Consider the following 25768-nt stretch of genomic DNA (forward strand, 5'->3'; position numbering starts at 1 on the left):
GGAATGCTAATCGCCACGGAAGGCAATGCCATGTGAATAAACGAATGTGACAACACGCACTATATAGCGAGCGTGACATCATTGGTGAACCTAGAACTTTGAGGCCCTAATCACTTTTGTGACCGGGTCGCAGCAGACACTGCCGTTCTGTTTGTTTGATTGTTGGTGTGTTCTTTGTTTTGTTTTGATTTTATTCCAAGCTGTCAAGCATAAAAATGATGTCCGGCGAACTCTCCTCCGTCCATTTATTTTCTCTTGTCGCGCGTGCTGGAGGCCTTGGAAGGTCCAGAGCTGAAGCTCACCATGCTGAAAAAGAATGTCATAATCACACTTATAATTGCATAACAAGTCTCGCGACGCAGTGAGATAACACATCATTGCACGCGATGCGCTAAATTGCCATTTCTTCAAAGAACTACAACTCGTAACTGTTGAAATAGAGGTTAGCATAAACCTGATTTTCTTTTTTGTCATTTTTTTTCCAGCACGAGTGTACGACTGCTGATCTCTGATTTACTTGTGAAAACATGAAAGGGAAAAATTGGCATCCACCCGAATAGTAGCGCGAAGCTGCGAAGAAAACCCATACGGGTTTCTCAGAAAGAAAGCCTCGCAGTTGAAGAATTCCTCACAGTCCGGGTATCGAACCCGGGCCCAACGCCTTTCCAGGGCATTTGGTTCAAGAAACTGAAGGGGGATAAAAAATGTAAAAGAAAGCCTAACAAATTAAGAGGAAGTTTTAGCTCGGGCCCAGCTGCGTCGCGGCTTATTCCATTACATGTAAAAGGAAAAAACATTATTTGAGGTAACCTCTGGACCGATTTTAATGGAATCTGTTGCATTTGAAAGAGAAAGTTAAATTCGAGTGACTGTTCCAAGCGGAATTTTGATTTAAGGCCTGAATTTCGTTAACAATATTTTCAAATAAGCGACAGCTCGAACATAATAGAAGCACGAAGTTTACAAAATAATATTTGTGCATCAAAAACATATATCGCGGTTCTGTAAACGGCATGCATTAGATCATTCAAAGCGGACAAATTAGATAAGTCATTTTACATCTTACGTGAATTTTTTACATTGGTTACAAGGGTTCTGCAAAAACTGTATTTCCATATTACTGAATTTTTTGAGATTCATGTGTAACGTATCAATTTTGTCCGATTTAGATGTACGATTAGATGTCATTCACAGAATTGTGATATCGTTTTTCGTTGCAGAGTTACAGAGATGTGAACTTGGTATTGTTGTTTTTTTGAAAACTTCTGATGTTTGCTAATATTTAATAAAAAATTTACGACCTAAATCGAGAAATTCGAAGAAACCAGTCACTAGATTTTAAGCTTTTCTTTTAAATGCAACAAACCTAATCAAATATGGTGCAGTGGTTGCCGAGAAAAACGGATTCTCCTTTTACATGTATTTAGATAGGATCACCGGAACTAAAGCTTCCTCTTAACACGAGCGGCGGTGTGAAAAGAGAGGTAAACAAGCGCACAGGAGAAATAAAGCGGTCGGTCACGACAAAGTAATGGCCACGCATGTGTTATACTCATAGCCTACATTGCACAAATATGCGCAGCTCATTTCCTCTTGATAATGACGTCATTGTGACTGCTCACGAAGGAAGTCTTCGTGTCTATAGATACAAACGTTCTTTCAAATTCCTCCCTCATATGACAAGCTTGTAGCATAATTATCTCGTTTCAGTTTTCATTCGGAGGAAACGTTGAGGAATAGGAGACCTTATTTAACTGTATTTGTTTTACACTTCCTTCACAACAGGCAGTTAACGCGTAAGAATTTTCAATCGTCATATCTTAGCCACGACCCTTCTCCACATATATTCCCTAGCCTATCTTCTTTTCCTCGATTAGGCAACTCCTGAGCAATCACCACAGCGAAAAAAAAAAGCTTTATGCTTTCGTTTATTAGAAGAAATTATGAGATGAGAGGCGATTCGATAAGTGGCACTTCCGAGTATTCGCTCGAGCATTCAAGCAATGAGAGACACATTATACGTATCAGCGTCCCGTCTTAACGCCTTCAACGCTTAAATTAGTTTTCACAACAGCGGAAAGCAATACTTTTTTCTCACACAAGCCATTCCCTTAAAGCATGGTTCTGCGCGATGAGCACGTTATAGGTTAAAGGTGAACATTGTACTCATGCAATCACTTATGCGGCAACCATTCGTATCAACCAACAGTCGATTAGAAAAGTATCGAGCTCATCTGCAATGCACGAAAACTGACACAACCTATCATTGAACGTGTGCTTTACATCAAACTGCATATTTATGCACGGGCTCCCCCACAAATGTGGCATAAAGTATTTTCTAGTAAATGAGCGTCCATCAACTAGGTTCTCGCACGAACGATCAGACGTTTAAATGCGTATTGTATACTGCCCACTATAGCTATAAGGTCTTCCTTCTCTTGCACGTAAAAACTAACAACATAGATAATGAGACGCAGAAGAATTGAACGACCGGCCGTTACACACTTGTTCACTTTCCATTCCGGTCCCGCTACTTCTTGCACGTGTCGCAGCCGCATCCAGCGGTGGCACACTTGCAGCCTGCAGTGCAGGTGCACTTGGGGTCTGAAGGAATGGAGACCGACGATCATCAATCACAAAGACTTACACTCGACACTTGTTCATTATTAAATCACCCAGTCATACACTACGAGGAGGCAGAAAAAGTTTTTAAAAAACGCTTTCGTAAACACAATCCCTGTTCCTTTCGTAGCATTTTTTTTAGAATGGCAATTGTCCGGCCACTAACGATTAAACTGCGGTACCTGTGCTTTTTTTATATTCTTTCCGAAGAAGGTATGCAGCGGTTAAATTAATAAAATGTCGTACATTGTACCTAGCTGAATTCCAATGTGGATAACGTATGACAGCATGAGTGTTATCGTATCGCTGAGTTACGTACTTCTATATTTACATGACAATGTCTATTTTGTACATGTTTCTACTGCATAAATGTCTGAAAGCTTAATTCATAGTTTCGTCGCAATATTATGATGGTACTACCCCGCATTCTGCTGCAAATGTTTGCGGTGCTCACTACTAATAGTACTGTGTTTTATGAACTTGTATAATTTTGCACTTTCTATTATTTGTTGCGTTTTTATAATGCTCCACTTCCCCTGATGTACAGTTTTGTAATACTGTATTTATTTCTTCTTTAAAATATTTCAGCTATATAAACTTCTGGAGTATAGGCATTATGTGCCCTCCCTACTATATCTTGTGAGAGTGGCACTATTGATAAATAAATAAATAAATAAATAAATAAATAAATAAATAGAAAGGTGGTAGATAGATGTAGTGGTGTGTAAGGAAGATGGCCATTAGAGGCATGGCACTAGGCGTCTTGCATTTATTTCGTTAACAATTTTTTTTCTTTTCACTTCCAAGACAAAGTGGCCTGTAAAATACGCATGTTCACAATCGCTGAAGTGCTGAAGGCAAGGAAACGCCTCCCACTGTACATGCAGACGCAAAATATCCCATTAAAAGTCCGCTTAATGCTGACGCGGCAAAAATGCGCAACCATGTTCCTCCGCTCACAGTACAACCTAGCGCAAATTTTCACCTATTGCTGGATTTCGTGTCGCACGCCAACTTTCTAGCGTGCTTGGGTCAACGTTTTATAGTGCTTCTGCTCATTTTCCACCACGGTTGAATACGCACGTGACATCATGCTATATTCGCTCAGGCACCATGCTTTATTCACGCTATAAAAGTTCACAGCAGGTCGCCTTCCGAGAGGATTACACCTGCCGAAGTGCGCAAGGAATATAATATTAGGCAGGCAGAGGAAACGCCATTACTTGAAATAACGTAAGGTTCGGAATGTTGATATTTCATTTTAGCCATCAAGAGCAAAAAAAAAAGAGAGAGAAAAACAGCTACATTATAAAACACGTAGACAAATCGCTACGAATAAACGTCACACATTTTGAAATTTACCTCCGCATTTGCAAGCTCGGTCCATGGCCTTCGTAGCAGACGCTGGTGTTTATTCACTGATTCCAGCAAACGGCGCAAGCTCTTTTCCGATGCTGCTTTTGAACTGCGCGCCGCGATATTTTTTTTTTTTTACTCGTTCTTCCGCAGAGCGGGAGCTGCGTGCAAAACGCGCGCTATTGATTCCACGTCACAGGCGCCGTGTGTTGTTGCGTGCCGTGCGCGAAAATATCGGCAATTAGCTGATAGCATGGAATGTCACGGACGTATGAATAACTTTGGAGAAGAAATTCATTAGGTCAAACCACTCTATGCGCACTATATACGCGCGTGGGACTGGTTGACTGACTTTGCCGTCAGGGTTCGCCCTTGTCGAGAAATGGTAGGCGGCGCAAGAGCTTCGACAACTGTTCAAGATTGGTGCTGTCAAGATTTTCTCTTTCTCTTCTTTAACTGCACCTTCTATAGTTTTGTGTGAATACTCGTACAGGGAAATAAATGGACTGAAAAAAAAGATGAGAATATCTTTTCGACGTTTAGTACCTGATTTCCTTACCGAAATTTTAAACGGTTTGACGTTGTTAAGGACTGAATGAGGCAATTTATTATTGCAATTATTCTCTCGTGGCATATATAAAACAATTAATTCCAATGCTGATGAAAGGGCTTTCGAAGAAGAAAACGCAAAAAGAAAATCGGGAAGGTAGGGCCAAAGCGACAATTTCACTTGGGCAATGGCTCCTGTAAAAGCGTTGGCACGGATTGGGTTGTCCCTTTCCCCATGAAATCATGAGTATGACGTGTTGCACAGTTAACATCTTAATTATCCGAAAAGCAGCGGCCTGCCATTGCCCGACCACTGTAATAAAAGGTACATTGAAGCGAACGGCAGAGTGTTTGCTAGACGCGCTGTTATCCATAAAACTGTAGAAGAAAAAGTGCACGATATCGAATTATTGCGCAGAATGATGTAGCTTTTCTCTGAAACAGCAGTGAACATCCTCTGAGATTGGCATCGCAGCGACGGCAATCTCGGAGTTAAAAGGCATCGTTTAGCTGGAAGCGCTGAGTGGTTTCACTACCTTCGTTTCTCATCTATCGCAACCGCGCCTCGAGGCGCGCCGCCGTCGCACTCGCTGTCCCCATTGGCTGAAACTCTTTGCGCACGGCACGTTCCACGTGCACACGGCCCCACAGGAGTGAGAGCCAATCAACTGCTTTTTTCACACGGCTCCTCGCTGGCCTGATATGGCCCATAAAAGACGCCGCGCGCTGTTCAAAAGAGTACCGGCAGCAAGGAGCCAACGGAGCCACGCCAAAGGAAGATCCGGGAGACATCCAACAGCAAGGAGAACCATGGACCGTGCCTGCAAGTGTGGAGGTAAGTTACTATCGACCTCTTCAATTTGAAGAATGCTTTTAGTTAAAATAAATTAACCTATGGGGTTTTACGTGCCAAAACCATTTTGTGATTATGAGGCACGCCGTAGTGGAGGATTTCGGAAATTTCGACCACCTGGGGTTCTTTAACGTGCGCCTAAATCTAAGTACACGGGTGTTTTCGCATTTCGCCCCCATCAAAAATGCGTCCGCCGTCGCCGGGATTTGATCCCGCGACCTCGTGCTCAGCAGCCATAGCCACTGATCAGCCACGGCGGGTGATGCTTTCAGTGTGGGACCAACTCTGGCTGCCCTGTTACGATGCAATGTGAAACAGAGAAACGCTTTCATTACACTACCGCTAAACCGATTTCATTGAAACTTGTTGCATTTAGGACAACTAGCTGAATACCGCTAATTGTAGGATGGAAAATATTGATTTGTTAAATATTGCTAAGCTTAAAATAAACTGAAGCACAAATTGCAAGAATAAGTAATTCTGCACAAAAAATGGGCAGATGTCACAGTTCTGTAAAAACGCTAACTGTTAAACCATCTCAAGCGAGCACGTGGAATATAGGGATTTTTAGCTCACGTGAAACGTCGCAATCTCTACAAATGTATTGCTCACTTGAAAGCGGTATATATATATATATATATATATATATATATATATATATATATATATATATATATATATATATATATATGTGTGTGTGTGTATATTGATGCATTGTCCGCTTCAGACGTCTTATTAGATGCAGTTTAGGAAATCGTGTTATCGTCTTCTAATGCTGCGCTATAGTTATAAACGTGGTGCTTCAGCCTATTTTGTTGTTACTGTTGTACATTTAAACGACGCATATGTATTCGTGTTCCTTTTATAAGAATTCCAAAAATGAAATACATTACATACGAGGCTGTAATTACCGTACATACTCGACTATTAGCGGTACTCATGTAAGAGCCGCGCCCCCAACTTGCCAGCCCACAATTCGAAAAAAGAAAAAAAACATTGGAAGCCTGAAGATAGCGGCGCAGATTGTGTGCAGGTTCTTGGATCCTGTAGGCGAGTAGCACTTGTTCCTCGCACATCGCTGTGAAAAGCTTTCTTGTCCCAGTCATATCTGACGCCGTGGAAGGAATCGGGTGCAACTGTAATATATGGGTGTACTACGTAACCGAAATCTCAACAGCGGTGATAGCTACAGTAGCGAGTGTTACAGAACGTCACCAGCTGTGCGGCGTCCTTGCGTGAACAAATATATTCTTTATGAACCCAACATCGTTCATTCTTTTCACACAAAAAAAATACTCTTGCACGAGTACATGATGTATATGCAAACTTGAATAACGATAGGTTTTAAGAAAATACCTAAAAGAAGGCAGCCCTTATTCACTTGCACTAATGAAGTTTAATGAGAACGGATTTGTTTATTTTTTAGAGAACCGTTAGTATTCGTCTTTTATTTTCCTTTCTCATACGTATATATATTCATGGGAATTTAAGCGAAGTGTACGTGTGCCTGTTAATTCCGTTCGAATAGTTCCTGAACTACTTAATAGCTACTTCAGCGAATATAACCGCATTTGTTTGATAAAACGAGTAGCCGCTAGAACCATGAGCAGCACTCGCTAAAAACATAACGTTCGGTGACAGGCATACAAGCCTGCACAGAAGGCTCCGAGGAAGCAGGAGAGATGCCAGTTAATATTGAAATAAAGTAACAGACATTGGACAGAGGACACAAATCTAGAGCCACTGAATGTGTACCTCGCGCGATATTTGAATTGCACCTTGCATATTCAAAATACATCGTATGAATTTTGTTGTCTTCGTTCCCTATATAGCTGAATCGCCTTTTTCTTTCGTTTTCCTTTCCCGAAATTGTAATCATAAAGAGAAAGATGTAGAATTGACTTTCCACGGAAATCAATTCAGATGTAGAATGATTTCGTCAGCGTTACATATGTGTCCGCTCTTTGCGCAGTGGTCACGTAACTTATTCGGGGCCCTACTTACCCCCGATTTCATCGCAAGCTGTTATGGCACGTAGATTGCACTTTGCCCCTGTCCAATACGGTGTTCTTCAGTGAACAAACCTTACTGCACCACCGCATTCGACCAGAAGACTAGAATCTAATTCCATTTGTACTGGTTCACGTCACCCGACTTTTTGCGTACCCTCTCCTATCGTGCCGCGTTGGGTGAGTGGATGCGTCCCTGTGTTCTGCTGCTGAACGATAGGTTGCGACTTCCGTACGTGGGGAATACAAAAACGCTCCTCTACCGCTTTTTGTATGTGCGTTAAAGAACTTCAGGTGGTGAAAATTAATCGAGAGCCTTTCTGTAGCCCGGGACCTGTTGGCCCAATCAGTAAATCTTGGTCTCGATGCTACGTGTTGAATGCTTGAATGAAATCCCGCTGTTCACATTTCTCTGATCACCCGTACTTTCTCTCTGTAAATTTGCTTTCTCTCTTCCCGCAGACCCCAAGTGCGTTTGCACCACGCAGTGCAAGTGCGCATCGGGAGGATGCCCTTGCGGCAAGTGCAAGAAGTAGGCCACAGTGGCAACAGGTACGCGCAACAAGCGTTTGCTAAGGTCAATAAATATATGCGCAGCGAACCTTCCGAGTCATGAAATAGTATAGACAAGCATCGTGCGATATACACTGATGCATGCTTCAATTTATGCACGGCCCTTTAATTCAAGCTTTTTCCTTAAAAATCGCACTCTGCTCGTCATATTTAAGTGTGAAGCCTTTCCTTTCTCGAAAATATATCCTTTGTACATATGTCGGCGCAATATATACCTCTATATCTATGGAACAGCCAAGTGAACAGAGATGGATAACATTTTATTTTTATGCCATTAACCTCCACTTTCATTTTGTTCTTTTCGTGGTGCTGACTGCTGCCCCTTTCCGAGTTATTGTGCGAGTGAAAGCGTGTGCGTTTTTTTTTTCTCATCGTTTGATATCGTGCTATGCATTAAACGTGTAATAGCAAGTTAAACATTTTCTTCGGCTAACCTACCGACCTATAATTCAAATTTATCTCACCAGAGCGCACGTATTTTCTCTATTGCTTGGTATTATGGTTTGCTCTTGATACATCCCTGCTATATTTTACAATACGGTAGACGGAATAGGTGACGTGAGTAAAGTACGGTGGCAATGCGTGTTCGATAAACCATAGCCCCATGCTACTAGTCTGGTATTATGCAGCATCAACATTTGGAGCACTTTAGCGTATAGGACCCAAATGCAAAAATATAACCTTTTTTGTTCAGTTCTGTATACTGCACACAACTTGTTCACTACTGTATACAGTAATTCGAACAAATGATAAAAGTTAATTTTGTCACAGAGAAAGAAGGAAATCAAGTCTCTGGGAGTATAAATATTCATGTGTGGTTCGAAAAAGGTATATTTGTCATGTTAATTGTTACATACAGTAAAAGTCATGTGATTAAATCTATAGGCCTCTTCACTCTTAAGTCAAAGCAGCTCACTCTAAAGTCGTGGATATTTTTTCGCAAAAACCTACCTGCCTACGACGTCTGGTAAATGTCAGTCTTCGACGTAGACACTATAGGAGCGAATTCGCACATCGCAGGCGCCTTTCTTCTTTACTGTGTTTGTGTGCGCTTTGGCGATCAACAAGGATTGCATATTTCGTTTTCCGTCACCATACTCTTCCTCCTAAGATCACGGGTTGCGTAGCAACAGAAGGGTTGACAATCTTGACAAGGGTTTAGTTCGTGTTATTGTTTTGTCTTGTGACTCACGTGGGCACTTGCTGTCCAAAGTGCGTGTGCACACATTTGTTGCGCTCGTTATAACGAATACGCGCGAGATTTCCGCTAAAGAGTGACATCGCGATGACCGTTGTAGGAAGGACTTTAACGCTAGAGGTCAGTAGCTTACCAATTGCTTTAACTACTTTGGCTAAGTCGTCGTGATCAGTACTTGTAGAGCTCGCATCAAATGACCCTTTTGAAGAATAGGATATAATTATATCGATTTCTTTCTTTTCAGGTTGCAAAACATCCTACAGAGGGTACCTTTGGCTCATCAGTTTATACAGGTGGTTGTCCCATCCGCAGAAATGGGCACGACACAAAGACGAGTTGATTTGCGCGGGTCTGTGGATCTGCATATGCGCGTACAAGAATCGGATGAAATGACAAGCAATAAATTATTATAAAGAAGCCCTGCTGTGCTTTGATGTTTGCTGTACATGGAGCGGCACGCTGTGCTTGCTGTAAAAAAAAAACAATTACTTGATGTTCTATACATGGTATAGATAGATGTTCGATAGATGGTAATCTACAGCATAGGAGCTCTGTAGATGGTAACATCAGAAGTAGGACGTGTGTGTGGGGGTGGGGTGGGGGGGAGGATGGGTCACCTCAGTGGCGGTCAAGTGGGGACGCCTCCTGTCCTGTCCCGTACAGAGCTGAGGGAGACGAGTAAACGCCACAGCAAACAGCAGTGCCTGCCTATATTGATTGGCGAGCCGCGACGAGAAGGGAGATTGACGGCGACACGCCTAAGGGGCGCTAACGACTGAAGGTAGGAGGATGGGTCTCAAGATTAGGGAAGCCAAAAGAAAACGAAAACTACTAACAAGCAAATTAATTGTCCAAGTAGGCGAACCCTTCCTGTGACACCATAAGTGACGGCTTGCTCACTGGTGTGCTCTTTACAGTGTGTTGCGTAGGCTTCGAAAATATACTGGGTGCATTGGTCCTGGTGTCCAAACAAAATGGGAGTCCCACCATCCAACATGGGCAGCACCTACAGGAGTGACAGTTCTATAGAGCACATGTGCTGTATACTTATTTAGGACGAACTTCAGGAAGGTGACGCGTTCTCTGAAGCCTTCACCTATCGGGGGCTTTCCCGGCGTACCAACGATCGCAAGCCACTCGCGACGCAGAACAAACATCGTCGCGCGTTTTCTATCGCATGGCGCAGGCTTGCTTGCCTCGACTTTTACTCTCTTGCACAGATGAACGCTCTTTAACCTCAGTTCTCAACATAAGTCCTGCATCCCAGTTCCTTCCGCGTATATACGTGGCCTCGCGAAAAAATAAACCTGTAGTTCGAAAGGCAGTGTTTCTATTTGTGTCGATTTCTCTTTCCTGTCCCACGTTTCTTGCGATGCTCTGGCTCTATACGCTGCATAAGAATTCCTGCCGGAAATAAAATAAATATGCACAGGATATATAGATTTATGACAAAAACACAGAAATTTAATGCGTACATTGTTGGAGACGTAGCACACTGGAGACGCAAGATACGTGTTAAACTTTTTGAGGTATAGAGAACAACGGTTGCAGGCCGTCATTACCGTTATTGCGCATGCGGTGAAGATTTGGAATTATTTCGGATCTTAACGTTGTTCAGAGGATCGCTTAATTTCGATTTCGCAATCACGGTAACACCATTAATTGTGCTCTAATAAATGTAGGAAAGGTTCAGCGTTGCAGTCATATGACTTGCTATGCTCGCTGTCGCAAATGAGCTGAAGAACGGAATTGCGTGATAAAAATATAGATTACGTTAAACTTTGAATTACTGCGACCAATTCAGAGTGCTCTGCAGGTTTTACATGACATCTGAGATAGCAGCGTTCGCCGGTTGCAACAGCGCAGCATGTAGTGCGGCAATCCCCCACCCCTCTCTGTAACGCCCTGAGAGTAAATGAACGAAACGAAATGTATTAGTGTGGTGACTTCTACTCTCGGAGGCCATGCCTTCGGGCCATGAGTTTCTTCGCCCGAATTCAGAGAAGCGGAACGACCTGCACCGCTAAATATTGAGGTCGTTCTTAGGGCTTCAGGGGCACGGATAGTCAAGAGCCTACACTAATACAATCGTTAGTATCGAATAATCAAAGCAAGGTTGAGAGACAACGCCATGTAATAACGCAAGGAGCTAACGATTTGCAACAACGGGGACTAGCGAAACATGACGTCATTGAGACAATCTATGACACAGCACCTACTGCAAATATATTAGGACCTAATATCAATAACTAAGTGCTTGCCCTCCAACGTTGTAGTGTTGCTTCCAGTGGTGGCTGTGATCGACAGCAAGGCAAGGGACAAGTACTGAGGTAACAGCCGTCGTGTTCAATTAGCACGCGCAGTACCTTTCTACGCTTTTCCACTTCGTTCTAGTTTAGACCTAACCATCTATTGTCCGGTTGATTTGTTGTTACTTTCGGACTGAGCAAAAGGATTCACTCTTTTAATTATGGGGATTTACGTGCCAAAACCACTTTCTGATTATGAGGCAGGCCGTAGTGGAGGGCTCCGGTAATTTTGACCACCTGGGGTTCTTTAACGTGCACGTTAATCTAAGTACACGGGGGTTTTCGCATTTCGCCCCCATAGAAATGCGGCCGCCGGGATTCGATCCAGCGACCTCGTGTTCAGCAGCCTAACACCATAGCCGCTGAGCAACCACGGCGGGCCATGATGATTCACTCTGAGTTCGTCAGTTGGGTGGTCGCAGCTTTCGTAACTTTATGGTTCACAATTCATTATTCATGGGGCTGTGCATACAGGAGATGCGTGTAAAGCACTTACTTTTTATCTCGTGCCTGCACATTCTGCTCACCACCACTAGCCTATAATGTTTCCGTAGTATACACGGCATGAGATTTGTGAACAATTGTGCAGGCAAAAGAATTTCCTTTTTAGCTTATGCCGTCTCCAAATTATAATGAGTCTGAAGTTTATTACTTAGCGCTTACGCGTATTTCAGATCGCTGAATGTTCAGCTTCAGCGAGTGTGCAAGTCCAAATTGGTTCTCGATGAGCTTGATTCGACCTGTTTTACGCTGTTTTACGATGTTCAGCTTCCATTGGTTTTTCCACATCCTTCAAGACTGACTTCGTTGAAGATGTTAGCTTTATTTTTATACTTTATCTAAAATTATCGCCGTGAACGTCCAGCCCAATGTTAGCCGCACAATGTTGACTGTATTTAATTCATTCGTTTCTTCTACGGCCGTGAACGTCCAGCCCATTGCTAACAGCAGCATGCTGAGTGGGTATTTAATTCATTCTAATAAAAACTTAGAGCGCCGAAAACACGAAAGACGTAGAGAAAGAAACACGCCAACAAGCGCTCACTCACAACTGACTCACTCACAACTTAAGGCAGCGGGTTACCCTATGTAACTCACCACATCAGTTTGTGAAAACTCGTGCGCATTGCATAGCAAGAAAAATGCGGGCGTCGTCCTTCTGTTCAAAATGAAGGAAACGAAAAATTGCCAGTTGTCCCCTACGTGTATAAAATTTCACACGGCTTAAAAAATGTGGCAAAGCGTTATGGTGTTCAGGTGGCATTTTCTGCACCACACAAGCATAGTCGTATTTGATCAATTGTGCACAGAAGGGCACAGGCCACGTCAGTGGGTGATAGAGGGTGCAGCCAGAAACATGTTAATCGTTTCGTCGATTGTGTCTCAGGAGTATTATACAGGATCCTCCTAAGCTGTGGTCATATGTACATCGGCGAGACAGGCAGATGTGTCGACATACGTCTAAGAGAACACAGAAATTCATTAAACATCGCGCCATCCTCTCATCTCGCCTTACGTTGTAAATCATCTCCGTGTAAAGCCATCCTCGAAAACACAGCCATCTTGTCTGTCACCCTAACCAAACCACACGAGAAATAACGGAAGCCTATCATATCACCAAAAATGCCGGGCTTTGTGTAAGCCAACCATCCATGTTAGTACATGATAAAGAATTTGATTTTATTAATTGATATTCACACGTGCCTTAGATGCATGCCATTTTTATACCGCATCTTGACATGCGGGAAGCGTCCACTTTCTATATATGGAATTTACGTGGTACATATATCCCCATAATATATATATTCTATACATGCTCCAGTTGTAAGTGAGCACGTGTGGTGCGTTTCTTTCTCTACGTCTTTCGCGTTTTCAGCGCTCTAAGCTTTCATTATTATGCGTTACCAACTAGCCCACCTGTCCATCTTTTTGATTAATTTGTTTCTTCGCAGATTGAATTTCGGCCACGGCGCTGCACTTCGATCGGGGTGAAATACTAAAACACTCGTGGGGGCATTTAGATTTAGGTGCGCGTTAAAGAACCCCAGGGGGTCCGAATTTCCGGAGTCCCCCCCTGTAGCATACATCGTAATCAGATAATGGTTTTGGCACGTAAAATCCCATAATGTGACGTAATGTAATCTCCAAGGTTAAGGCTGCATATTACGGCAAGTTCGTATAAACAGCCAAACGTCTGACCAATCTCGCTCTCTATAATAGTGCTTTTTAAAACGAAGATTCCTTTCCCTACTTCACTTGTTTTCCTGTGTCACATCTTTGTTTACATGCAATTTAAGTGTTTTCCGACAAAGGACTGCCAGTGAGAACACTCCTGTTCCTAATAAAACAGTAAATAATTTCATAAAACGTTTAATCATAACTTTTATACCTTGCGTGTGCTGCTCCATCTGTCAGCCCCATTCTTCATTTTGTACACATAATGTTACTTTATTGGTTTTAACGCATTCAGGCCTCTTAAAGGCATAGCACATGTTTTCCAAGAACCAATTTATTAGAGTACCCACATAGAAATTCTGAGGGGCGAAATAGCAAGGCCATACATTGACCAGATAAACCCTACGCTTTTTAATTTAAGAGCGCTGGGAAGCAGCGACTTCTACGGTGTCCTTAAACTGCTTATATTTGTTCTAGACCGTTCTTGCGTTCTCGTTCATGTACCACAGGGTGTGTGCTGCAGTGACAAGGGGTATAAATGCCTAAATTACCTTATATATGTGTTGTACTTTGCTGTAAACCTCTCATCTCCATTCTTCCACACGTATCGCACATCACTTTTGTCTTTGCGACATTGCTGTGTCAACGTCTCGCACACGCATCTGCCCGATTCAGTGTTTCTATTTGGATTGTATTTGCATTGCACAAGATTAAAGTTGTGACCTGTGCAGTGCATGAGCATAAACATGAGTTTACAAGTTGCTGAGGATGAAAACAAACACAATTGTGCATAAAAAATTTAGTTTAGGACTTTTGCTAGATTCCAGCATGTGCATTGTATCAGCAAACTTCACCGGTGGTGGAGTGTAGAGCAAAGTTGGACAGATAAGGCTCCATTCGCCTAGAACACCATATCACTTTGTTTTCATGTATATGTGCTTCCACAGAGGCCTCAGGAGAGCACCGGGGATTATAATGAAGCATGCGGTGCAGGATCTCCTGCACACCCAGAGGGCAGTGGAGGGATCAAAGCTGGGACCAGGGGCATCTGTGGGTTAAGGCCGCCGAGACCGGTGCCAGGGGGTGTTTGCATGCAAGATCGGCTCTTTGCCGGAACGGACGGCCGATCTTATACAATTTCGACACACACGGAGGTCTCGGCTAGCCCCCAACTCGCGTGCCAGTCCAGGTTCGAGTTATGGTGTCCTCATTGCTCCTTTGGTGTCCTGGAGGCGCTGCTACCTATACTATGTCATAGCACATAGCGTGAAAAAAAAAGGAAGAGGATCGCTGGCTGGAACGCCCTGGTAAGGTGTTCCCTTGGCTGCTGCAGCTGAGTTGAGCTGGCATTGTGCAGCTACACTGTAGCTGCATTCCAACCTAGGCAAAATGCAAAACTTCTTGTGTATCTGACGTTCTATATAGTTGACATAAAAAGGAAAATGGAGTAGGACAGGCCGTATAATGTGCAGGGCCGACACCCAGTGGTCGCCCAGAAAAACCAACCGCCCTAAAAGGTGCTAAACTGTTTACTGTGCCCGCTGGCCATAAACATGACGCGGTCATATCGAGGCAGCAAAATATGCGCACGAGTGAAATGATAAAAAAAACAATATGAAACAGCCAACCGCCTGAAATGTTTCATTACGCGCATATTAAGCGAGAAAATGAGTTCCTATCCCTACCCGCTGTGGTTGCTCAGTCGCTATGGTGTTGGGCTGCTCAGCACGAGGTCGCGGATGCGAATCCCTGGCCACAACGGCCACATTTCGGTTGGGGCGAAATGCGAAAACACCCGTGTAGTTAGATCTAGGTGCTCGTTAAAAAAATCCCCGCGGTCAAAATTTCCGGAGTTCTCCACTACGGCGTTCCTCATAATCAGAAACTGGTTTCGGCACGTAAAACGCCATAATTTAGAATTTCTACCGCTAAACGTTGACACAGAATACTGACCGCTCTACTTGGATGCAATCGTCATGGAAGGCAATGCCATACGAATAAACGAATGCAACATCACGGACTATAGCGAACGTCGCGTAATTGGTGAAACTAGAGCTTTGAGGCACTAATCACTTTTGCGACCGGGTCAGAGCAAACACTGCCGTTCTGTTTGTTTGATTGTTGGTGTGTTTTAGCTTTGTCTTTTATTTTTAGTTCTCAAGCATAAATGATGTCCGGCAAACTTCATTGCGTTTATTTATTTTCTCTGGTCGCGCGCCCTGGCTGAGGCCTTGGAGGGTCAAGAGATGAAGCTCACCAGGCTGAAAAAGAAAGTCATAATCACACTTATAATTACATAACAAGCTTCGCGATGCAAAGAGATATCACATCATTGCACGCGATGCGTTCAATTGCTATTTGTTCAACGAATTACGACTCGTACTTGTCGATATAGAGGTTTAGATAAACCTGACAATGAAACTGACATTGTTCTTATTTTTTAACAGCACGAGGGTACGAATGCTGATCTCTGATTTACTTGTGAAAACATGAAACGGAAAAAGTTGACATCCACCCGCATGAAAGCACGAAGCTGCAAAGAAAACCCATACGGGTTTCTCAGAAAAAAAAGCCTCGTAGAATAATTCGTTCCAGTCCTGGTCACGAACCCGGCACCCACGCCTTTCCAGGGCGTTTGGTTAACAGCGTTAACGACACTGCACGTAGTTGACAAATGAAAAATAAAGCATAACAAATTAACAAGAACGGTTGTGTGAAAAGAGAGGTAAACAAGCGCACAGTAGAAATAAAGCGGTCGGTCACGACAAAGTAATTGTCAGCGCATGTGTTATACTTATCGCCTGCATTGCACAGATATACGCAGTTCATTTACTAGTGATAATGACGTCATCGTGAGTGCTAACGAAGCAAGCTTTCGTGTCAGTAGATACAAACGTTCTTTCAAATTCCTCCATCGTATGACAAGCTTGTAGTATAATTATCGTTTCAGTTTTTGTACGGAGAAAACGTTCAGGGATGGGCGACCTTGTATAACTTTTATTTTTTTTAGGCTTCCTTCTCCGCTGGTAGTTTAGGCCTAAGAATTTTTAATCGTCATATCTTAGCCAGCATCCTTCTGCACATAAGTTCCCTAGCCTATCTTATTTTCCTCGATTAGGTCAGTGCTGAGTCATCACCACAGAAAAAAAAAGAAGCTTTATGCTTTCACTTATTAGAAGAAATTATGAGATGACAGGCGATTCGGTAACTGGCGCTTCCAAGTATTCGCACGAGCATTCTCGCAATGAGAGACAAATTATATGTATCAGCGTCATGTCTTAATGCCTTAAACGCTTAAATTTGTTTTCGCAACAGCGCAAGCCAATACTTTTTCTCACACAAGCCATTCCTTTAAATTATGATCTGGCGCGACAGGGACGTTATAGGTTAAAGATGCACGTCGTACAACATGCAATCTCTTATGCGGCCACCATTCTTATCAGGCAACGGTCGATTAGAAAAGTAGCGAGTTCACCTGCAATGCACAAAAATTTACACAGCCTGTTGTTGAACGTGTGCTTTAAAAACTGCGCATACTTATGCACGGGCTCCCTCACAAATGTGGCATAAACACTTTTCTACTAAATGAGAGCCCACCATGCCGTCTATCAACTAGGTTCTCGCACGAACGATCAGACGTTTAAATGCTCATTGTATGCTGCCCAATATAGCTGTAATGTCTTTCTTCTCTTGCACGTAAAAGCTAACAACATACATAATGAGACGCAGAAGAATTGAACAGGCCCGTTACGCACTTGTTGGCTTCACATTCCGGTTCCGCTACTTGCACTTGTCGCAGCCGCATCCAGCGGTGGCACACTTGCAGCCTGCAGTGCAGGTGCACTTGGGGTCTGAAGGAATGGAGACCGACGATCATCAATCACAAAGAGAAACATTCGACACTAATTCATTATTAAATCACCCAGTCATACACTACGAGAAGGGCAAAAAAAATTAAAGAACGCTTACGTAAACGCAATCCATGTTCGTTTCGTAGTATATGGTTCAGACCGGCGTAACGTTCGGCCAATAACGATTAAACTACGGTACCTGTGCTTTCTTTATATTCTTTCCGAAGAAGGCGTGCAATGGTTAAATTCATAAAATGTCGTACATTGTACCTAGCTGAATTCCAATGTGGATAACGTATGACAGCATGAGTGTTACCGTATCGCTGAGTTGCGTACTTCTATATTTACATAACAATGTCTATTTTGTACATGTTTCTACTGCATAAATGTCTGAAAGCTTAATTCATAGTTTCGTCAAAATAATCTTAGTGTACTAACACACATTCTGCTGCAAATGTTTGCGGTGCTCACAACTAATAATATTCTGTTTTATGAACTTGTATACGTTGGCACTTCTTTTATTTGTTAATTTTTTATAATGTTCCACTTCACCTGATGCACAGTTTTGTAATACTGTATGTATTTGTTTTTTTTAGAGATATTTTATCTATACAAGCATACACAGGAAGCATTATATGTGCCCTCCCTGCTTTGGTTTCTTGTGAGATTGGCAGTATCGATAAATAAATAAATAAATAAATAAATAAATAGAAAGGTAGTAGCTAGATATGGTGTAACGAAGATGGTCATTAGGGGCATGGCACTAAGCATTTTGCATTTATTTCGTCAACAGATTTTTTTTTCTTTTCACTTCTAAGACGTAGTGGTCTGCGAAATACGCCTGTTCACAATCGCCAAAGTGGTGAAGGCAAGGAAACACCCCCCGATGTACTTGCAGGCGCAAACCCATCAGACGTCCCCATAATGTTGACGCGGCAAAAATGCCAAACCAAGTTGCTCGGCTCAAAGTACAACCTAGCGCAATTTTTCACCTATAGCCGGATTTCTTGACGCGCGCCAACTTTCTAGCATGCTTGGGTCCAAGCTTAATAGTACTCCTGCTCATTTTCCACCACGATTGAATTCGAACGTGACATCATGCTATATTCACGCTAGAAAAGTTCACAGCAGGTCGTCTTCAGCGAGGATTACACCTACCGAAATGCGCAAGTTATATAATATTAGTAAGGCAGAGAAAAGGCCATTACTTGAAATAATGTAAGGTTCGTGATGTTGATACTTCATTTTAGCCTTTAAGCACAAAAAAAAAAAAAGAAAGAGAGAACGACCGCATAAGACACGTAGATAAATCGCTACGAACAAACGTTATAAATATTGAAACTCACCTCTGCATTTGCAAGCGCGGTCCATGGCCTTCGTAGTAGACGCTGGTGTTTATTCACTGATTCCAGCAAACGGCGCAAGCTCTTTCCCGATGCTGCTTTTGAACTGCGCGCCGCGATTTTAATACTCGTTCTTGCGCAAAGCGGGAGCCGCGTGCAAAACGCACGCTATTGATTCCACGTCACAGGCGCCGTGTGTTGTTACGTGCCGTGCGCGAAAATATCGGCCATTGGCTGATAGCATGGAATGTCACGGACGTATAAATAACTTTGAAGAAGAAATTCATTAGGTGAAACCACTCTACGCGCACTATACCCGCGCAACGGGATGGTTGACTGACTTTGCCGTCAGGGTTCGCCCTTGTCGAAAACTGGAAGGCGACGCAAAAGCTTTGACAACTGTTCAAGATTGCTGCTGCCAAGATTTTCTCTTTCTCTTCTTTAACTGCACCTGCAATAGTTTTGTGTGAATACTCGTACAGGGAAATAAATGGAATGAGAAAAGAATGAGACTATGTTTTCGACGTAGTAGCTGGTTTCTTCCAACAAGTTTTAAACAGTTTGACTTTGTTAAGAACTGAATGGAACAATTTATTATTTTAGCTATCCTCACGCGGCATATATAACAGAAAGAATTCCAAGGCTCATGAAAGGATTTTGGAAGATGGAAACATAAGATAGGGACAAAGCGACAATTGGTCTTCGTCGAGACAGGAGGTCTTGGGCAATGGCTCCTCTTAAAACATTCGCACGCAATGGGTTGTCCCTTTCGCCACAAAATCATGAATATGACATGTTGCGCAGCTATCTTCTTAATTATCCGAATAGCTGCGGCCCACCACTGCCTGACCTCTGTAATAGAAGGTATATTGAAGGGAAAGATAGAATGCTTGCTCGACGCACTGTCGTCCATGAAACTGTAGCAGAACAAGTATACGATATAGAATTATTGCGCGGAGCGCTGTAGCGTTTATTTTTTTTTTAACGACAATGAACTTCCTCTGAGATCGCCATCGCAGCGACGGCAATCTCGGAGTTCAAGGGTATCGTTGAGCTGGGAGCGCTGAGTGGCTTCACTCTTTCTGTTTCTCATCTATCGCAACCGCACCTCGAGGCGCGCCGCCGTCGCACTCGCTGTGCCCATTGGCTGAAACTCTTTGCGCACGGCACGTTCCACGTGCACACGGCCCCACTGGAGTGAGAGCCAATCAACTGCTTTTTTCACACGGCTCCTCGCTGGCCTGATATGGCCCATAAAAGACGCCGCGCGCTGTTCAAAAGAGTACCGCCAGCAAGGAGCCAACGGAGCCAACGCCAAAGGAAGATCCGGAAGACATCCAACAGCAAGGAGAACCATGGAACGTGCCTGCAAGTGTGGAGGTAAGTTACTCTATAGATCGACCTCTTCAATCTGAGGAATGCTTTAATGCTTTCAGTCTGGGCCCAACTCCGGCTACCCCGTTACAATACGATGTCAAACGGAGAAACGCTTTCATTGCACTACCGCTAAACCGATTTCATTTAAATTTGTTGCATTTAGGACAGAAAGCTGAATACTGTTAATTGTTGGATGGAAAATATTGATTTGTGGCACTTTCCTTTTTACAAAGACAGTTAAAACTCGCTAAGCTTAAAATAAACTGATACACAAATTTAAAGAATAAGTAAATCTGCACGAAAGATAGGTAGATATCAAAATTGCGTAAAAACGCTAACTTTTAAGACACCTGAAGTGAACATACGGGATATAGCAATTTTCGACTTACAGGAAATATATATATATATATATATATATATATATATATATATATATATATATATACCTTGATGTATTGTCTGCTTCAAAAGTCTCATTAGCTCATTAGGTGCAGTTTAGGAAATTGTGTTATCGTTTTCCATTGGAAGCCTGAAGAAAGCGTCGCAAATTGTGTGCATGCTCTTTGATCCTGAAAGCGAGTCGCACCTGGTCCTCGCTCATCGTTGTGAGAACTTTCTTGTCCCAGCCATATCTACTATCATATCTACTAATTACCATCATTGTATTTTTAATGCCATAACTGATCTGATGCCGTTTCTGAAGTTCAATTTTTGACCTTTATGTTTGTAATTGAACCCCCCTACGATGATGCCCAACTCGGGCGCTGTAGGTATTTGTAATAAATAAATAAATAAATAAATAAATAAATAAATAAATAAATAAATAAATAAATAACGCTATGGAGGGCACTGGGTACAAATGTAATCTATGGGTGGGCGACCTAACCGAACCTGAGCAGCGGTGTTAGCGACAGTAGCGAGTACTACAGAGCGTCACTAGATGTGTGGCGTGCTTGCGTGAACAAATATATGCGCTATGAACCGAACAGCGTTCACTCTTTTCACAGAGACGCAAAAAAGGATCTTGCACGAGCACGTGATGTATATGCATATTTGAATAACAATCGTTTTTAAGAAAATAACTAAAAGAAGGCAGTCCTTATTCACTTGCACTAATGAAAGTCAATGAGAACCGATTAGCTTATTTTTTGGGGAACTGTTAGTTTTCGCCTTTTCTTTACCTTTCTCAAATGTAGTCCAGGGAATTGAAGCAAAGAGTACGTGTGCCTGTTAATTCCATTCGTGTAGTTCCTGAATTACTTCATAGCTACTTCAGCGAATATAAGAGCATTTGATGAATAAAAGGAGTAGCCGCTATAACCATTGAGCAGCTATCGCTCGCTGAAAACGTATACATATAGTGTTAGGTGACAGACATACGTGTATGCACAAAAGACTCCGAGGAAGCAGTAGAGATGCCAGTGAATATTGAAATAAAGTAACAGACACTGGACGGAGGACGCAAATCTAGAGCCACTGAAAGTGTCCCTAGCACGCTATGCGAATTGCGCCTTGCATATTCAAAATAGGTCCTATGAATTTTGTTGACTTCGTTCGCTAGCCTAATAGCCTTTTTCTTTCGTTTTCCTTTCCCCTAATTGTAATCATAAATAGAAAGACGCAGAATTGACTATCCCCGCAAATCAATCCATATTTAGAATAGTTTCGTGAGCGTTACATGAGTGCCCGCTTTTTGCGCAATGGTCAAGTAACTTAATCAGGGCCCTGATTTCCCCAGATTTCATCGCAAGCTGTTATGGCACGTAGCTTTTACTTGGCCCGTGTCCAATATGGCATTCTTCAGCGAACAAACCTGACAGCACCACCACATTCGACCAAAAGACTAGAATCTAATTCCATTTGTACTGGTTCACGTCACCCGACTTTTTGCGTACCCTCTCCTATCGTGCCGCGTTGGGTGAGTGGATGCGTCCCTGTGTTCTGCTGCTGAACGATAGGTTGCGACTTCCGTACGTGGGGAATACAAAAACGCTCCTCTACCGCTTTTTGTATGTGCGTTAAAGAACTTCAGGTGGTGAAAATTAATCGAGAGCCTTTCTGTAGCCCGGGACCTGTTGGCCCAATCAGTAAATCTTGGTCTCGATGCTACGTGTTGAATGCTTGAATGAAATCCCGCTGTTCACATTTCTCTGATCACCCGCACTTCCTCTCTGTAAATTTGCTTTCTCTCTTCCCGCAGACCCCAAGTGCGTTTGCACCACGCAGTGCAAGTGCGCGTCGGGAGGATGCCCTTGCGACAAGTGCAAGAAGTAGGACACGCTGGTAACAGGTACGCGCAACAAGCGTTTGTTAAGTTCAGTAAACATATATGCGCAGCGAACCTTCCGAGTCATGAAATAGTATAGACAAGCATCGTGCGATATACACTGATGCATGCTTGAATTTATGCACGGCCCTTTAATTCAAGCTTTTCCCCTTAAAATCGCACTCTGCTCGCTATATTTAACTATCAAGCCTTTCGTTTCTTGAAGATATAGCCTTTGTACATGCGTCGGCGCATTATATATGCCTCTATATCTATGGACCACCCAAAAGGACAGAGATGGATATTTTTTTTTTTTTTTTTTTTTTTTTTACGCCGTAAAGCTCCACTTTGCCCCTTGATATTTTCATGGTGCTTACTGCTGCCCCTTTCCGAGTCATTGTGCAAGTGAATGCATGCGCGTTTTTTCTTCTTTCTCATCGTTTGACATGTTCATATATTAAACCTGTAGCAGCAAGCGCTACCTCTTGTCCTGCTAACCTGCCGACCTTTCCCTCAAATTTCCCTCACCAGAGCGCACGTATTTTCTCTACTGGTTAATATTACGGTTTGCTCTTGATACATCTATGCTATCTCTTAAAATACGGTAGACGGGTTTGGGACGTGAATAAAGTACGGGCGGAAGTGCGTGTTCGATAAACTATTGCCCCATGCTACTAGTCTGGTATTATGCAGCATCAATATTTGGAGCACTTTAGCGTATAGGACCCAAATGCAAAATATAACCTTTTTGTTCACTTCTGCATACTGTACACAACTTGTTCACTATTGCATATTGTAATTCGGACTAATGATAGAAGTTAATTTTCTCATAGGGAAACAGGGGAATGAAATCTCTGGGAGTACAAATATTCATCTGTGGTCCGAAAAAGGCACATTTGTGATGTTGTTACACAACATACACTAAAGGTCATGAGATTAAATCTATAGGCCGGCTCATTCTTAAGTCAAAGCAGCGCACTCTAGAGTCTTGGATATTTTTTCGCAAGATCTTACCTGGCTACGGCGTCTAGTAAATGTCGGTCTTCGACGTAGACACTAGGAGTGACTTCGCACATCGCAGACGCATTTGTTAAAGCTTTACTGTGTTTGTGGGCTTCGGCGATTAACAAGGATTGAATATTTGATTTTCCCTCACTATCCTCTTCCTCCTAAGATCACGGGTGGCGGGCCAGCAGAATGGTTGACAATACGTGTTTACTTCGTGTTGTTGTTTTGTCTTGTGACTCACGTGGGCACTTACTGTGCAAAGTGCATGTGCACACATTTGCTGCGCTCGTTATAATGAATGCGCGCGAGATTTCCGCTAAAGAGCGAAATCGCGATAACCGTAGTAGGAAGGACTTTAACTCTAGAGGTCAGTAGCTTAGCAATTGCTCTAACTGCTTCAGCTAAGTCGTCAAGGTCAGTGCTTCTAGCGCTCGCATCAAGCGAGCCCTTTGAAGATATGCACATAATTGTATTGATTTATTTCCTTTCAGGTTGCAAAACTGTGGGCACCTATTGCCCATCAACATATATGGGTGGCCGTCCGATCCGCAGAAAGTGGCACGACACAAAGACGAGTCGATCTGCGCGGATCTGTGGATCGGCGTATGCGCGTAGAAGAATCGGATGAAATGACCAGCAATAAATTATTATAAAGAAGCCGTGCTGTGCTTTTATGTTTTTGCTGTACTTGGAGCGGCATACTATGCTTGCTGTCAATAAAAAGCAATTACTCGACGTCTATAAGTACGGCCCCACCTCTATGGATGGTAAGATCAGAAGTGGGACGTGTGGTGGGGGGGGGGGGGAAGGGGGGGCATTGGTCACCTGAGTGGTGGTCAAGTGACGACCCCTCCTGTCCTGTCCCGTACAGGGCTGAGGGAGACGAGTAAACGCCACAGCAAACAGCAGTGATTGCCTATATTAGACGAGCCGCGACTACAAGGGAGATTGATGGCGACGCGCCTGAGAGGCGCTAACGAGTGAAGGTCGGAGGATGGGTCTCAAGATTACGGAAGCCAAAAGAAAACGAAAACTACAAACAAGCAAATTAATTGTCCAAGTAGGCGAACCCTTCCTGTGACAGCATAAGTGACGGCTTGCTCACTGGTGTCCTCTTTACAGTGTGTTGCGTAGGCTTCGAAAATCTACTGAGTGCACTGGTCCTGGTGTCCAAACAAAATGGGAGTCCCACCATCCAACACGGGCAGCACCCACAGGAGCGACAGTTCTAGAGCAGGTGTGCTGTATACTTATTTAGGACGAACTTCAGGAAGGTGGCGCGTTCTGTGAGGCCGCCACTTGAACAGCGCTCTGGGGCTTTCCTGCGTGCCAACGATCGCAAACCTGTTGCGACGTGGACCAAACACCGTCGCGCGTTTTCTGTCGCACGGCGCAAGCTTGCTTGCCTCGACTTTTACTCTGTTGCACAGATGAACGCTCTTTAACCTCCGTTATCGACCTAAACCCTGTACCCAAGTTCCTTCGGCGTATATCTTTTGCGTCGCGAAAAATTAAACCTGTAGTTCTAAGGCCGTGTCTCTATTTGTCTCGATTGCTCTTTCTTGTCCGACGTTTCTTGCGCTATTTTTGTTCTATACACCGCCGAAGAATCCCCGTGATAAATTGGATAAATATATTTATGACCAAAAACACAGAAAGTATGAGAAAATACATTTTATACGTACATTGTTGAAGACGTAGCCCATTGGAGACGCAAGCTACCTGCGTGTTAAACTTCTTGAGGTACACAGCACAACGGTTGCAAGCCGTTATTACCTTTATTGCGTATGTGGTGAAGATGTGGAATTATTTCTGATCTGTTCAGAGCATCGCTTAATTTCGATTTCGAAATCACGGTAAAACCATTAATTGTGCTGCAATAAATGTAGGAATTGTTCAGCGTTGCAGTCATATGACATGCAATGCTCGCTGTAGCAAACGAGCTGAAGAACAAAATCGTAGGATTAAAACATAGATTACGTCAAACATTATATTACTGCGACCAATTTCGGAGTGCTCTGTAGATTTTACATGCCATCTAAGATTGTAGCGTTCGCCGGTAGAAACAGCGCGGCATCCAGTTCGGCAATCACCCTCTCCTCTGTGTAACTCCGAACGGCCCTGAGACCAAATGAATGAAAAGATTCCACTCTCGGAGGCCATGCTTTCGGGCTATAATTTCTTCGCCCGAATTCAGACAAGCGGAACGTGCTGCACAGATAAAAGCCGAGGTCGTTCTTAGGGCTTCAAAGGCGTGGGTAGACAAGAGCCTGCGCTAA

The 25768-nt window shown here is 43.2% G+C and overlaps 1 protein-coding gene and 2 long non-coding RNA genes across 3 annotated transcripts; 2 read left to right on the forward strand and 1 right to left on the reverse strand.

Annotated features, from left to right (window-relative positions):
• Positions 1–5027: 5027 nt before the first annotated feature.
• LOC142576209 (uncharacterized) lies at positions 5028–9638 on the forward strand. The gene is made up of 3 exons (XR_012826802.1): positions 5028–5362; positions 7852–7941; positions 9405–9638. It is a non-coding gene; the product is annotated as an uncharacterized LOC142576209 (long non-coding RNA).
• A 6182-nt stretch (positions 9639–15820) lies between these two features.
• On the reverse strand, positions 15821–19077 carry LOC142574123 (uncharacterized). Its single transcript, XR_012826430.1, has 3 exons — positions 18842–19077; positions 17400–17495; positions 15821–15905 (listed from the first exon to the last, which is right to left on the reverse strand). It is a non-coding gene; the product is annotated as an uncharacterized LOC142574123 (long non-coding RNA).
• A 947-nt stretch (positions 19078–20024) lies between these two features.
• LOC142576208 (uncharacterized) lies at positions 20025–24148 on the forward strand. Its single transcript, XM_075686223.1, has 3 exons — positions 20025–20218; positions 22416–22505; positions 23981–24148. Exons 1-3 carry the CDS (start codon positions 20085–20087, stop codon positions 24102–24104), a joined length of 348 nt encoding a protein of 115 aa, XP_075542338.1. The 5' UTR covers positions 20025–20084; the 3' UTR covers positions 24105–24148.
• Positions 24149–25768: the final 1620 nt, after the last annotated feature.

Source organism: Dermacentor variabilis, chromosome 3 (assembly GCF_050947875.1).
Source record: "Dermacentor variabilis isolate Ectoservices chromosome 3, ASM5094787v1, whole genome shotgun sequence".
NCBI lineage: Eukaryota > Metazoa > Arthropoda > Arachnida > Ixodida > Ixodidae > Dermacentor > Dermacentor variabilis.